The sequence below is a fragment of the Brassica rapa genome, chromosome A05 (genome assembly GCF_000309985.2).
Source record: "Brassica rapa cultivar Chiifu-401-42 chromosome A05, CAAS_Brap_v3.01, whole genome shotgun sequence".
NCBI lineage: Eukaryota > Viridiplantae > Streptophyta > Magnoliopsida > Brassicales > Brassicaceae > Brassica > Brassica rapa.
This window is the reverse complement of record NC_024799.2, coordinates 17,271,502-17,288,569: the sequence shown is the minus strand read 5'-3', so window position 1 is coordinate 17,288,569 and position 17,068 is coordinate 17,271,502. Positions and strand designations below refer to the sequence as shown.

At 33.5% G+C, this 17,068-nt stretch overlaps 1 protein-coding gene across 2 annotated transcripts; it reads left to right on the top strand.

The window, feature by feature from the left end:
* Positions 1-620: 620 nt before the first annotated feature.
* On the top strand, positions 621-16,158 carry LOC103847758 (probable calcium-binding protein CML17). 2 transcript variants are annotated; one of them, XM_033292279.1, is made up of 2 exons: positions 621-1,718; positions 1,795-16,158. In XM_033292279.1, the coding sequence occupies exon 2, from the start codon at positions 7,789-7,791 to the stop codon at positions 8,287-8,289; it is 501 nt and encodes a 166-aa protein (XP_033148170.1). In that variant the 5' UTR covers positions 621-1,718; positions 1,795-7,788; the 3' UTR covers positions 8,290-16,158. The 2 variants fall into 2 exon arrangements, with proteins under 2 accessions (XP_033148170.1, XP_033148171.1); XM_033292280.1 differs by having other exon boundaries at positions 621-3,772; positions 3,891-16,158.
* The last annotated feature ends 910 nt before the right edge of the window (positions 16,159-17,068 follow it).

Here is a 17,068-nt window from a genome sequence, read left to right as displayed (position 1 = left end):
TAATTAATGTTATATATTTTGTAGATCGGTCGTAATATATAACTAATTGTATTCAAAAGACATGGAACAAATCATATAATATGGTTATTTTTAGTACAAATATCCGAACACGTTTCAAATATATTTGTTGCTTAGATATTTTTAGGTTCCTATACATCAGAACCGAATTCATCCAGACCCAGAAGCACCCAATTCAAATTCACACATAAATTTATAATATTCAAGCGGAGCCTAATTTCAAAAAAAAAAGATACTCGAAATGAACAATCCGTACATAAATGGATAGCCAATGTTCATGCCTAACTGATTTTATAAACTAATAAAAATGACACTTTCTATGTGTTTGGCTAAACTAAGTGAAATAGAAAGAATTTTTTATTTAGTAAAAAAATTAAGTGACAATAAACGTAATACATTTTTAATATTTTGATTTAATTTATTATTTTATTCACAAAAACATGTTTTTGAATTATATTTTTGGCTACGTAATTTTTTACCGATTGAAACTAAAAAAAAAAAGTTAAAGTAAAAAAAACTAAACCAAACGTTTAACCATATGCAAAACCCATTTATTTACATTTTTTATTTTTATAATTGGCACAAAGTTAATATTGATTAACTAATAAATAAAAATCTACACTATTATTATTATAGTAATATAATTAATGATGTGATGTATTATTAAGGTAATATAATAAATGAAATTGTTAAACTTAATAAAATATGAAAAAAAATTAATGTAATTATATTAAGAATGTAATAATGAGTTTTATTATTTATGAAATGGATTTGGTTACAAAAATCTATAATATAATAGGAGAGTTTCTCTCCTCCTGAGCCGACACGTCAGCATTTTGGTGGGTCCCACTTTTAAAAAGTGTGAAAAAGTGTCAAGTCTGTGGCTCGAACCAAGATTATTGAGATATAAACTACAACATTTATACCACTGAACTAAAGGATACTTTGTACATTGATGGCCGAAACTAATATATATTTATGAAGGTCGGAAACCTTTGCTTCTTCGGTTTTCTCTGTGGGCCGGGCCTACAAATGTATTATGAGTTTTATTTTTAAATGAGGTTCATCACGTTATATGAAAAAAAAACAATTATAGTTTTTCCATATTGTAAACTGTCTTCGTTTAACATGAGTTAGGGTTCTTTTCATTATCTATGCGTTCTAATAACAGTTTTACGCCTTCAGCAAGTTGTGGGACCCACGTTCAATTTAGTTTGGTGATTTATTTCTCACGTTCAATTTAGTTTGGTGATAACTACAAATTCTGATGCCTAAGAGGGTATTTTTACTTAGAGGAAGCTTAGAAACAAGAGTTTCTGCAGAAGAGTTTGGTTTCTTGAAAGAGACATGTGACAGATACGGTGAACACGGTCCAGTGCTACATTCCAGGTGTATCGATTGTTTCAAAACGTTACCTATGGCATATGTACTATCAGATGGTGTCTACACAACTCATGAAGGCCTCTTTCAAAGCTCCTCTCGGGTCCATGAAGATAGCACTTTATTGTTGGGTTCATTAGAAGAACTTGACAAGGTTGACATGAGACAAGTTGGTGAGAATGATGATGGGAATATAACTCTTAACCATGTTTTATGGTCGTGTCTGTGGATGGCTGATGGTCTGAGCGAAAGTAATTATAAGGGACTTCTTTAGGGAGCTGATTGCACTGAGAGTTTTCTAAAACAATCGAACTTAAAAGGTAAATGTAAAGCTTCTAATAATGTTTTCATTTGTGATTATATAAACTTTAATGTGTTTATTTTTACCGTCTTTAGATGATTATAAGATCACATGAAGGCCCTGATGCAAGATCAAATCGAGAATACATAGGAAACATGCTATGCGGATACTCAGTAGATCATGGAGTAGAATCTGGAGAGCTTTATACAATCTTCAGTGCTTCACTACTCTCACAAGTCACTTCCCTTAAACAAAGAGAATCCAAATGCAACCTGTTCTACTGCTTTTCTAACTGTCTATATTCACTCTACATCTTCCACATGAATTGTTATTATTACTCTTCTTAACTACTACTAAAGATGAATACTTTCTCAACAGATTCTCTTTTCTACTGTTTCAGCTATCATCGTCTGACTACTATAAATGTGTGGCTTACAACGCCTGCAGCCCTCATAACAATTCCCTAAACAGATCTGTATTCTCATTTGCTTTTCCTCACTGTATTTTTTTTAAATTCCTTCCTTACTATTTTCAACTCGAGGTTGAGAAACTTCTGTTTCTTGAGATCAAAACCAGCAATGTGCTTATTGGCATGGTTAATACTGGAGCTGTAAGGTGCACTGTCTATGGTAAGATTTATGATTAATTTCTTGCTATATTTTAATATTTGTAAATCATGAAAAGTGACAGTTAAAATATTTTTTTTTCCTTCTGCTGTTTTATTGGAATCATTATGACAAGCATCATGTGATAATGCAGATGAATCTTACCAAATGGAGAAAATATTGGATTTTTTCGGCAAGAACATGTTTTCGTTGATCCAAAATTTGACCGAAAGCAATATTGTTTGGATTACTCTAGCACTCTTAAGCTTCCGGTTAGAATTTTTTTGGTCGTAGTTCGTATGTATTTCCTGTTTCGATTATATAATTTCTCTGATCATGATGAATGATTAACTTTTTCTCATCTAATGATAATAAAGCTACAAGCAATTGTGACTACAACACCATCCTCACTTGCAAGGACCTCAACATCACTTTTTGACGATTACTTTGTAGCGAAGGATCTCAATCTCAAGCCTTTGGTTCAGAACCCACCTCAAGCTAAGAAGTACAAAAATTTCATGGAAAATTGCTAGAGGGGAACAACCTTGACTTTCATTACGTAAAGCAACACTTCCATCAACGACCCCGCGCTTGCGCGGGGTATACGCACCTAGTAAAAAGAAATGGCTCAGTAGGCATGTTTGGTCCTTACTCCTTAATCTTCCTCTTTAATGGGTTTCCATCGCTTAGGACTCATCTGAGAAACAGAGTGATCCTTTGGGTTTCCATAAGCAATCGGAAGAGCGATCATCAGAATCTTATGATCCGCCATGGCTTCGTCGGCGCTCTCTAATCTGATGCTCGCCATTAACGAGAAGAAGACAAACTCACTCGATCACTACCGTCCTCTCCTCTCTGCAACTACATTGCTTTCACTTACTCCGAGCGCGAAGCACAGCTTCTAGAAGATGATCTAGAAACCCTAAAAGAGCCTCCGCTCCGATATACAAAGCGTCACCGATCTGTCTCTCTCCGCCCGGAGAGAACTTCTCATCTCATATTACAAAGCTCTCTGCCTTGTGGAGACACGATTCCCAATATCTCCTAAGAAACATCACTTCAACGCCGTATCTTTTCCAATGGTATACATGATGCCTTCAAGCAAAAGTAAAAAGCCACTCAGGAGAACATTAAATTTGAGAAAGCAGCCTTTCTCTCAATACCACATACCAATAGTTGGTTGGCTTCTACTCAGTTTATCTGTTTGATTTCAGCCATGTTTGATTTTTATGTATTTTAATTTTACTGGAACAAGATTAAGAGATGAAAAACATTTGACTTTGGTTTAGATACTGAGACCTTAGATAAGACTTTTGTATCTTTATTTTTTGAGTTATTTGTTTCAGTATCATAATATAGAGCTTGATCATCAATATCCTCATAGAAATTTTGGGAAGATGTAACAATATAAATGTTTCAAGTCATCATCAGCTTCAAACCCAAAACTTAACAGACACAAAGCAGAGAGGTGAGAATTTGATTTATCTGTATTTGATGTCCCTATCCCAACTGAGTTTTTAGGTTGTTGTCTCTTTATTAGAACAACTACTACCGATTTCCAAACTAGCCACTTTACAACTACGCAGGGACACGTCTGTGTGTCTAAGTGTGTTTGGGGGCCTTGTCGGACTCCTTCACCTGAAATTGGAACCGACTCGGATTCTTTATATGAGTCTTCGGGTAAGGATACGGTTGTAGCGAAGGAAGGTGAATTTTCCGAGGTAAGAAGACGCTCTAATACTGCCGTGGAAGAGAAAAAGAATTTTTTTCTGGTTCAGACAACTAGGCAAGTTAAGTAGAGTAGAGCTTGAGTGTAAAACAAAGAGAGATTTGAGGGTTGATTTTGTTGTGTGTTTGTTTTGGAAAAGCAGGTGGTTGTTCTTAAAGTGTCTCTTCACTGTCACTGTCGAGGATGTGAAGGCAAAGTGAAGAAACATCTATCTAGAATGCAAGGTCAATCTATTCTTATCGACAACTCTCTTACAGAGTTTTTCCTTTCTAAGGTTTTTCTTCTCATACATTTACGATATTCAAAAATGTGTTTTTTTTGTCTTCTAGCTGTCTCATAAGAAGCTCAAGTCTGATACAAGAATGCACAGTCGCTGGTGATATTGGCAAATTCGTTCAGATATGACAACGAGAAGGTTGACACATAGTAGGTACAATAGTCAATAGAAATGGGTATGGTACATGATGCTAGAAAAAGAAGCAATTAGATCATGATCATGTTCTGTACATATTAGGAATTCATAGTATCTATTAGCTCAGAGAAACCTCTGTTGCTTACAATCTTAATAAAATCTTAAGCTCAACTTTCATTGACATTTGTTTGTTTTTCTTTCCTCGATGCTTCATGTTGTCATTTAGATAGTACTTTTCTATATTTTTCAAATTTCTTTGCATTTTAGAAAAGTACAAGAGTTATGAATTTATGATCAAGAGAGATACCTGAGAATCATCTTTAGTTGACAATATACATTTGAATTATAATTGTACCAATAAATTATATATGTTAGTTTAGTCACTATAGATAGGAATTGGGGATGACCACCATTTCAGATTGCCCCTCATCAAAATATACATACAAAATAGAGTAAATGCATTCAAAAGAGAGACCTTGGAATACAGTAGTTGTAAGAAAGAATAACATAGAAGTTGTAATGTACTTCGTGCTATTTTTCTTTGATGGCTTTATGTCAATTAAGAAGAATAATGAGATGAAGACAGTTAAACATCACAATAGGAGAAAATGGTGAATCATGCTCGAGCCCAGTGTCTATTTTTATAATTGTACCAAACAAATGTTGTACATCAAAGATTAGGCAGATTCCATTCATTTTTTCTTATCAAAGACAAATGCCAATCTAAACAGCCCTTATATGCTTAAATTTAGTTTTACAATGAAAGAAGCCAGTTTTTATCAATACAAAATTGAGTATCAGTAATACATTACAAATTTATAATTTGATTATAAAAGTAAATTCAGCTAAACCCGAACTTAATATATGTATTATTCCAACAAAATAACGCAGTCAAACACATGAACAACAATAAAATTCAGAAACAACTTATGAGCTACATAAAGGCGGCAAGATCACCACCAACATTTTTCTTACGTTTTCTTACGAATTGGCCTTACAGACCCAATATCGGTACGACCTGTAAATTTTATCTTTATAGAAAAATGTTTGCTACATTTTCGGCAATTAAAGCCCAACAACCTCTTACACTTACCGTATCCAATTTTCACACAAATTACGGCCAATTACAAATTACAAAGAAGTAACACAAATATCTACCAATTTTGAGAATATAAACATTATTTGAAAATAAATACACCATCAAATAAATCCAACAATGTACACTACTCTGCCTACACAACAAATACACAACACCAACCACAAAAAAGTAGCACAGTTCATCACTCCACCTCAACCATATTACATTACAAATCTTGAAGAATCACCAACTTCACAAACATCTCCCCAGATTTAGATAGAGTAAAAACAACATCCACGACCCCGTGCTTGCGCAAGACTACGCCCCTAGTATATATAATAATATAATTAACGTAGAAGTATTAACACGACAATTAAATTGGTAAGTCATTTTTCATGCGCTATTTCATTATCTCAATACAAACAGATGAAATATAATATTATGATGAAAAATTAAATGAAAAGTTGAGAACCCAAAGAACAATGCCGTAAGTTTTAGTAGAAGTATAAATTTTAGAAATATATTTCAGTAAACAAACAATTATAAAACATTAAGCAAATTCTTGTTTTTCAACACTTCAATTTGAGTTATCGTGCTATATATTAAGGGAACCTTTAGTTTGGTTTAGTTTAGTTTTGTTTGGTTTTCTCCATTTAGTTTGGTTTTCTCCATTTATACTTCATGGTGAAAGTTCTTTGTGAAATATATTAAGGGAACCTTTAAAAGTTCCTTGGTGTATCATTTGGCTGAGTCTGGGTATGAGCAATCAAGAAATGTACTGTAATAGCTATTGGTAGTGTTGAAGTAGGTCTTAGAACCGAAGATGTGGTTACATGTAGTTCTTGACTTGGATGAGACGTTAGTGTGTGCATATGAGACCTCTAGACGTTAGACAAACTTTATGACATGGCAGACTATTTTTTAGAACTAATGAAACTAAAGTATTTGATTATAGAAGAACCAAAATAATTTAGAATAATGATATATTTACTTTAGTATCAATGATTAAAATAATTTTAGCTTTGATTATTTTAATTTATTCACAAAACTATATTCTACCCCATAAATCCTAAAAAAAAATCAATATACTTTGTATTATAAGTCACTGAAGATTTGTATCATTTTTACCTTTTTATTAAGTACCGTAATTTCATCTTCAACTTTTGATCAAAATACGGTGGATAACGCCGAATATACAAAATAGAGTACTTTGTATATACAAAATCATGTACATTTTATATGAACAAATTTCATTCCTAAATATAAGCAACATACATTTTTTGTGGTCTACAGTGAACTATTTTAAGCTCTTTTTTTTTGAAACTACTAGCAATAACCAACATTATGCGAACATAATAATATATTCATTTTTCTTTTGATAGAGAGGTCATTTTATAATAATAACCATATTTTATAATATACGATTAAAAAGTATTTAATATCTTAATCTTATGCTTAGTTCATAAATTGTTATATCATATAGTCTCCAAAAATACAATGAGTATCTTATTAAAATAAAAGAATACGATTTTTTGAATTACTAATATGCATTATAATACGGTTGAGAATGTAGTTTCTATTGAAATACTTTTTCAGTTTCAAACACTGAATATATTTAAAATGTATTTGTTTCGACTAAAAACATAATCTACTTTTTATAAATTTAAGATCAATAGCTAAACATTCACAATTATGTTTGTTATTACAAGAAAATAAAATTCATATAAAATTTAAGACTTTAAACTAAAAGTATCATTTATAGCACAAGTAAATATTCTCTATGCCGTCCAAAATTATAATCTATTGAATAATAACAAATAAATGATTGACACAAATTTATGAAAAACATTATAATATAACTCTTATAAATTCTATACTTTATAATAAAAACTTAAAAAATTTATAAAAACTTTTGACCAAAAATTTTTTTTATAAAAGCTATCAATTTAATCAACAAAGGAATAATCTCGTGCTTTGAAAGCGCAAATCAAAATCTAGTAAAACTATAAAACAAGTTTTATTATGATTATTATTTTTGGGTTAAAACAAGTTTAAGTTTGGACCCTAGTAAAAAGGAAGATCCACCAAAAAAGGAGCCAAAGAACAAGACCTTGCCTTTGTCGTTGAATCTAATCCAATTTCCCATATCTGAAACCTATCTGTCACATTTTTTAATAACTGAATATACTACAAAACACAAAAGTTTCCGTTTGTGTTTTTCTCAGATTTAAAACATAAGAAAACGTATAGATTACGCAAGTGATTATGAGTCACAAAGTCTCCAAGAAGTTAGACGAAGAGCAAATCAATGAGCTCCGGGAGATTTTCCGTTCATTCGACCGGAACAAAGACGGAAGCTTAACACAGCTCGAGCTCGGATCACTTCTCCGAGCACTCGGGCTTAAACCGAGTCCAGACCAATTTGAGACACTGATCGACAAAGCTGACACTAAAAGTAACGGACTCGTGGAGTTCCCAGAGTTCGTGTCTTTGGTCTCGCCGGAGCTTCTTACAGAAGAGAAAACGAGGACTCCTTACACGGAGGAGCAGCTTCTCCGGTTGTTCAGGATATTCGATACTGATGGTAATGGGTTTATCACTGCGAAGGAGTTGGCTCATTCCATGGCTAGGCTTGGCCATGCCTTGACGGTGGCGGAATTAACAGGGATGATTAAGGAGGCTGATAGCGACGGAGACGGCCGGATTAATTTTCAGGAGTTCTCTAAGGCCATTAATTCTGCCGCATTTGATGATTTGTGGGGTTGAAATTTCTTCACCGTGGCTCTTCCCTGATTTGTCATTTACTATTTTTAGTTTCTATGAACACTAATCTACAAAAAAAAATTATGTACTTCGCATCAAAATAATACTTAAGTCGAAAGTCCGGTTCGATCTGGGAATTTTTTGGAAACGGTATGCTTACTTACATGCGCACCAGTATAAAGTGGAGACTGTGTCTGTGTCTTAGCCTTAGGCACATCTATCATTAACATGCACGCCAATTGTGGAGGCCAAAGATATGCTGCTTGGCTTTGTACTTACGGTCTCACAGAAAAGTAAACAACATAAACCCCTAAAAAGGCACCGTAAAGAGTGTTCTCAGCTCCTATTATCAGCTTGGTTTACTGGGTAACTAAGTCCTAACCTGTTCAAACAAGTCTAATCTATTGTAGCAACTCCTTGGGGTTCTTTTTTTTAGGCTAGCTCTCTGCTAATGCTTCTTGTAATCGAACATTTGCCTCTGGTACTAATATGATTTGCATTTTATCAAAACGAAAGAAAATGAGGGTGACATTCATGGGTGTTCTTGGTCTAATCAATGAAATCATAATTTACAATGTTGATTGTGAAATTCAGTAACAAAGATTACGGGGAGAAATCCATACACATAACTAATGTTAGACAGACTCGTTTAATTTAACCTGAATCACTAGAATTTCTATCTGATTCTTTAGCTTCCCCTTTTTCCTTTTGCTTCTTTTTCATCGTTGAACACACCAAGTCCGCACCAATAAGACAACCTTTAAACATTTATTTCTGAAAAACAAAACCCTCGCCAATAAAACTCCCTGTTTTATCTACCAACACATCATCTACTTCATCAGACCACCTAAGATATGTACCCACACACAGCAGTTTTTGGATGGATCATCGAATACAAATTTCACTTCCACCTACGCATCAAATATATGGGTCAGTACATATGCGTTTTGTGTTATGTCAAGAGTGTACTTATTCATGACACAGTATCTAGTTGAACTTGAAACAAATCATTTTAGTATTTATTTATGGCTATCTGATACAGAAACATGGTAAGGTTAACTGAATGGTTTAACAAGATTACTTGGAGATTTATAGTAGTAAGATACAGTGTCACCAAAACAAAACGGTTACCTTTGCTCTGAGGTTACATGAGTTAATCTGATAAGCTTGGTGAAGTCTTCATTTGCTGAGCTGGCATTGAGGAGATACTCTACTTGCTTTACCAACTTTGCAGTTGAACAAGAATCAAGTATAAAAGCACATGATCGTCCTCTCGGGAAAGATAGCTTTGTATTTTGGATTGAGTCGCGACTCGCGAGACTTGAGGAGAACTCGTCTGGGTTAAACCAGCGATTCTCAATTGATTCTTTATACAAAGTGCAATTACATTGATTTATTGATTCTTTACATCTGTGATTGAGTTTGTGAAAGTTCCGGTAGCTGAAACTCAATCATAATCATAAAAGTTTAAAAAGGAAGACACTAACCTGACATTCGATGTCGAGATCTCTAACATTGCTGAAAGTTGCTGACATGACACTTAATTTTAAAATTGCTGAAAGTTTATTCGCTCGGGCAGAAGCTTTAGAATCCATCTCAACTTCTTCTAATGTTGTATCACCTTCACTGTCATATAATCTAGCACTACAACATGCAAATTCTGAACCACAACCTCTTTAAAGGGGAGACATTCTCAGTGCGATTTCATCCCCGAACAAGGGATGTAACCAAAAATTGATAAGCCATCCATCCCCAAGTGTACACCATAAATTCATCAAGATCTTGGATCAATTTTACATATTCAAAAGTTATCCGCGGGATGTGAGATGTGGACAACAACATAGTTGACCTAATTGCTAGACAAGATAAATTAATTTATTCTTGTTTCCATACCCTTAACTTTTCTCTTCTTTATAGCATTTCGAACTGGGGTTGGAGAGGCAGTAGATAGACGCAATGGATAATGGAGACGAAAGGTACATCACAAAACCAATTAAAACAGCTAAAAAATTCAAATTTGATAAAGGTTAGTTGGATAATGAGGAACTAAGGCAAGTCATTCTTGATGGATGGAAATCAGATGATTTGGGTCCTGAAGCGAATATAATGGAACATATTGCTAGTTGTCGAAAAGCCTTGGGCCAATGGAGGAGGTAGAACAACCTGAATTCAGAAAAGGTAGTGGAAGAGCTCAAGGAGAAGGTGGAGAATCTATATTCGAATGATGATGCTACTTCAGAGGAAATAGCAGAGGCTTTAAAGGAACTATCTACTGCTTTTAAGGCAGAAGAGATGTTTTGGAGACAAAAAAGAAGGGTTCTCTGGTTAAGAGAAGGCGATAGGAACTCAAAATATTTTCCTGCGCTAACAAAGCAAAGAAGAGCGATGAGTAGGATCACACAACTTTTAGATGAAAATGGAAATATGGTTGAGGGTGAGGAGGGAGTAGTAGCCATTGATCCTAGCTATTTTAGGCAAATATTTGAGTCATCCAGCCCATAGGATATAGCAGATGCATTAGCTGAGGTCTCGACAACGATCACTGGGACAATAAATGAGGATCTTACAGCACCGGTAACTGAGTGGGAGGTTAAACTAGCAATTTTCGCTATACAGCCAGAAAAAGCCCTAGGACCAGATGGAATGACATCCCTCTTCTACCAGAAGTTTTGAGATACTGTAAAAGAAGATTAACTCGTATGGTTAATCAATTTCTTTTTGAAGGAACAATGGCTCAAGGGCTAAATGATACAAATATATGCCTAATCCCTAAGACGATTAAGACAAATGAGATGACAAAGTTTAGACCTATTAGTCTATGCAATGTAAGCTACAAAATCAGATCTTATCCCAAAGATTAAAGAAGGTCCTTTCACAACGGATATCTGAAACCCAGTTAGCCTTGTTGTTAGAAGACATATTACAGATAATATCATGATAGCTCAAGAGATGTTCCATGCGTTGAGAATCAAGCCAGGTGGAAGAGTTAAGAGAATGGCCGTAAAAACGGATATGAGTAAAGCATACGATAGGATGGAATGGTAATTCATTGAGGTAGCCATGCAAAAAAATGGGTTTTTTCAGAGATATGGATTGACTGAATTATGAGATGCATCACCTCGGTCAAATACAAGGTTCCTATGAGTGGAGAGCCAAGGGGAAACATTGTCCCGGAAAGAGGTTTACGTCTATGCACGGAAGCGCTCGTTAGCCTTTTTAAACATGCAGAGAATCAAGGAAAGATAACGGGGATGCGGGTTTCACGCGCTAGCCCCTCGGTATCTCACCTTTTCTTTCCTGATGATATCCTTTTCTTATGTAAGGCGGAGTCCCGTAAATATGAAGAAGTTATGAAAGTAGTCAGGAAATATGGACAAGCATCAGGTCAATGTATCAACTTTGACAAATCCTCCTTATTCTTTGGTAAGAGGATTCCAGCAAATGATAGGCATCAGATTAAAGATACACTTGGAATCCAAAATGAAGGTGGAATGGGTTCTTACTGTGGAATTCCAGAGGATATTATTGGATCCAAGTGTAAGCTATTTGCTTTCTTAAAGGAAAAAATTCTACACATAGTGAATGGTTGGACTGGTAGATGGTTATCAAAAGGAGGGAAGGAAGTACTAATCAAATCTATTTTGTTAGCTCTTCTGACATAGGTCATGTCCAGTTTATTGCTTCCACTAGAGATATGTGAAAACCTTTCAAGTGTCATTGCACAATTTTGGTGGAGCTCAAATCAACCAAAAAGATGAATTCACTGGGTAAAATGGGAAAAGTTGTGTGTATCGAGAGAGGAGGGAGGAATTGGTTTCCGTATGATCCATGAATTCAACCTAGCACTTCTAGTAAAGAAGCTTTAGGGTCTTATTCAATTTCCAGATTCACTAGTGGCAAGAGTATTACGGGAAAAATACTATCAAACGAGCTCGCCTTTGCAAATATGCCCAGTGGACAACCCATCTTATGTGTGGACGAGAATTACTGAGACAAGGAAGTTATTACTTATGGGTATCAGAAACAAAGTGCAATCAGGATACAAAATTAATGTGTGGGAGGATCTATTAATTCCCTCAACACGAGCCAGGCTGGCTCACCCATGGCCTTAGTTGTACATCTAAAATGACCGTCAGTGGCCTTATTAATTTTGAATCAAAAGAATGGGATGTTCAACTACTGGAACAATATGTTGATCATGAGGATATACCAATGATTTGGAGGTTGTCTATTAGCCCTACTCATCATTGTGATACTTTTTGCTGGAGCTACATGGTCAATATACGGTCAAGTTTGGATATTGGGTGGCTAGAAATATACTGAAAATGATGAAGAAAATGAAGCTCTAGAGCCCAGTATAACCAAACTCCAAGCCTTTGCTTGACAAGTAAATGCACCTCAGAAGATATGTCATCTTATATGGCAATTAATTACAGGGCATGTAGCACTCACAAGGAATCTGGTCCGCCGCAATATGCGATGTGATAACTATTGTCCAAATGTGGAGAACGAGAAGAAATTGTTAATCATGCGATCTTTGAATGCCCACCGGCCTTACATGCATGGGCATTATCATCAACTACGCCAAGCCCACAAACATTTTCTATCTCGAGTATTTATGCCAATATGGACTATCTTTTTTGGAAGAAGAACATTATTCTGGAGCCGGAACATGATAGGGATCTTTATCTTTGGATAATCTGGTATATTTGGAAGGCTATGAATGATAAGCTATTCACAAGTATAGATAGGGACCCATTGGACCTTGTCAGGTATGCAGAGAGTGAGTCTCAAGCTTGGTACAATGCAAATGAGACAATACTTGCTCCCCCACATGCACATATTGTTGAAGGACCACAAGTCTTAAGCTTGGGTAATATTTGTATGGTGGATGGTTCATGGACCTCTACAGTTCAATTCAGTGGAAGTGGATGGGTATATAAGGATAATATGGGAAAGATCCAACTTATGGGGACGCGAAACTTAAGAAGCCGTGAGTCGGCATTGCACTCAGAACTGGAAGCGCTAAGATGGGCAATGGAGAGCATGCTACAATATTCGTCATGTCAGAGTTTTGGTACAGATTGGAAGGACATGATTGCAATGATAAAGAACCCACAAGTTTGGCCAAACTTCTCAACAGAGCTGGATGTCATTCAAACTTTTCAGAATTGCTTCTCGGACTTCAAGATCTCCTACATTCCAATGGTGCAAAACAAAATTGTTGATTTGCTAGCTACGACTGCTTGCTCATTTCACATATATCTTTGTGTTTATTGATTGTTCTATTCTGGTTTGGTTACCCACACCACCTCAAGTTTGAGTAATTGAATAGACATTTGTTGGCAAGAAAAAACATATACAGTGAGAGAAATGTGATTTTACGATTTTAACGAGAAAATCTGATTTTGAAAATTTGCCGAAAACGTGATTTCACGGTTTTGGCGAGAAAACATGATTTTGCGGTTTTGGCGGGAAAACGTGGTTTTGCGGTTATGGCGGGAAAACATGTTTTTCGGTTTTGGCGGGAAAACATGATTTTAAAGTCTTGACGGAAAAACGTAATTTTACGGTTTTGGCGGGAAAACATAATTTTGCGGTTTTGGCAGGAAAATGTGATTTTGTGAGAAATTTAGTTTTGCAGTTTTGGCGGGAAAACGTGATTTCTGGTTTTGCAAATTTGGCCGGAAAACATGTTTTTAATTTTCTGATTTTTTTTATTTTTTCACAACTTAAAAAAATCTATATTTTTAGGTTTATTTGATGTCCATGTCAAAATGGTTTTAGCCCATCTAATTTGATGTTAATTGGTGTCAGTCCAATTGGACAAATTTAATTTTTGGGTCTGATATGATCAGACCATTTGGATTTGGTCTTGGCTAACCCATGGTCATTAAGCTCATTTGACATCCCTACTCTCCCGTGGCATCTTCCTCTATCTGAAAAAGTTGTTCTTCAATCTCCGATAGTATCGGAAACTTCGTTCACTCACTTTCTTCCTCCCCAACAAGCATATATAAAGAGAAAAAAGAGTAAAGTAAGAATAGAGTAATAGTGAATAAATGCATCGATTCGGAATCGTATTGTTACACCAGTAAAGTTGGTGTAAATTATATCTCACTTATTGGAAAATCGGCCAATTCCTACATCAACAAATGTCAACGGTCCTGATCAGTACATAAACATGTTACCTTTGCGAAAACATACATCAACTAGTATATAATTTAATTTTCATACATCAACTTTCTAAATTTGGTTTTATCATACATTGACCTAATTTCCGTTAGTCAAATGTTGAGTTGTCGTTAACCGGTAATAGACAATCAGCTAATTCCTACATCAACAGGAACCAATAATACACATCAATACATAAACACTTCACTTGTGGAAAAACATACAGTAACTAATACAAAATTTAAGTTAAATACATGAACTTTTGAAATCTGGTTTTGACATACGCTAAAGCTTGACATTTACCTAATTTCCACTAGTCAAATAATATCGAAGATAAATTGTCTGTCAAGTATTGATTAAGTAAGGTTTTATTGTATTATGTGGTAACTAAACTATATTACGTAGTAATTTAATGAGAAAAAAATAAATCATGTAGGTAAAACGATTTCTTTCTCGTGTAATTCATTAGTTAGCTTTTCTCTTTAATTTTTTTCTTCAACTTTTTCAATAACAGAAAACACCAACACCGAGAAAACGAAAGAAGACAAAATTGAACAAAGAGAAAAGAGAATATTTTCGATAAGCTAAACATTCTCATTTATCTCTGTCAATTACTACGTACTATGCTTTAATTATCACATAATACAATAAAATATTTACTTAATCAACACGTGACAGACAATTTAATTTCAGTATTATTTGAATAGTGAAAATTAGGTAAATCTATTTTATTAAATTTAAGTACAAAATAAAACTAACATTATTTTCAACAGATTTATTACATCTTTTCTTTTCTCATTTTCACTCAACTTAATTACTTTATCAATTGCATTTTTTCCAAATAATTTGACAGCATGTCTTATAGAAATATAAAACAAAACTTACCTATATTTAAGTGTTTAATTATATCTTTTACATTTTTATACTTCTTAACTACTTCATTAAGATATGTATATCAGATATGCGGTTGTGTATGGATTGGTTTTTTCGGATATTGAGTTTTTTTTGGGTTTTGAAATTATGTTTTGTTCGGGTATTATAAATTTTCTGGTAGGATTCAAATAGGGGCTTTCCAGATCCGGATGGGTTTGGTTTTTATGTGTAGGAACATAAAAATGAACAAAATTTTTTATATTTAGGAACGTCATTAAACAATTTATAAAAAATTAACAACAAATATCCGCGCGGACGCGCATGTCAAGCTTTAGTATATGTTAAAAGTAGTTTTCGAAAGTTCACGTATTGAATTTAAAGTTTGTATTAGTTGATGTATGTTTTTGCACAGGTAAAATGTTTATGTTTTGATCTGGACCATTGGTCTCTGTTGATGTAGGAATTAGCCGATTTTCTGTTACTGGTTAACGGCAACTCAACGTTTGACTAACGAAAATTAAGTCAATGTATGATAAAACTAAATTTTGAAAGTTCGCGTATGAAAATTAAATTTTGTACTAGTTGATGTATGTTTTCACACAGGTAACATGTTTATGTACTGATCGGGACTGTTGGCTCTTGGGATATATCCGAAATAAAAGACAAAATTAAAAGTAAAACATAAAAAACACTTATATTGAATAGAATTTAATCCAACACACATCAAATTGATAAATAACGATAAAATGTTAAATCAAGCATAAAAACAATACCGTTTGTAAATAATATCCACTGCCTTATAAATAGAATAGACTTGTTATTTAAACAAACAAATTTATAAAGTACTTATTTATACCTAATTAAGTTTATAAGGTATTTATTTAAATTTAACTTTTTCCATATCATATCATATCAACATAAATATTGAATTGAGTATTTGAAATGCTTATATATATATTTCAAATATTTATATTGACTTTTAATTTCGGATTTTTTTGGGTTACCCATTCGGATTCGGTTAAGAACACTTCGGGTTTGGTTATGTTTCGTACCACCCTACAAAACCCGTTCGGGTATTTTTACATTTCGGATCGGATAAAGGATCATATTTTTTGGTTCGGGTTTCGTTCGGATCTCAGGTTTCAAATTTTATGCCCATGCCTAATCATATTACTCATTTTATATAGCTTAATTAATTTTATTATAATTGTATTGTGTAATTTATCTTGTTAATAATTTATATTATAATCAGTTTAAATTATTTTTTAACAATTAGTGTTAAGAAGTTTTCTTTAGATAACATATATTTTGAACATTTTTCATAATTATTTTGGTTTATTGTACAATGTATAACATTTTTCATAATAATATGGTACTTTAATTGATTTTTTTATTGATTGAAATGTTTTTGTAGTATTTAAACCTGTTAAAATAAGTTATATTTATTTTCTGTTTTTATAAATTATTGGATTTTTTTCAATTTTTAATCTATTTAAATAATGTGAAATAAAATTGTTAGCAATTACTAAAATATAATTTATAATATTTTATATTGTTTGGACATAAAATTAATTATAGTGTTGTTTGTAAACATAGATAATAGTATAAAGAAAGAAGTATATTATTTGGAAACATAAATAGTAGAATAAGGAAAAGAATATTTTTGATTTATTTCAGATTTAATTATAAAGTAGAAATATGTATTTAATTTAAAAATTTACAAAATAAATGTTAA

Excerpts from the sequence above, each read along its gene's own strand:
- LOC103847758 (XM_033292279.1), top strand. The coding sequence starts at position 7,789 with ATGAGTCACAAAGTCTCCAAGAAGTTAGACGAAGAGCAAATCAATGAG.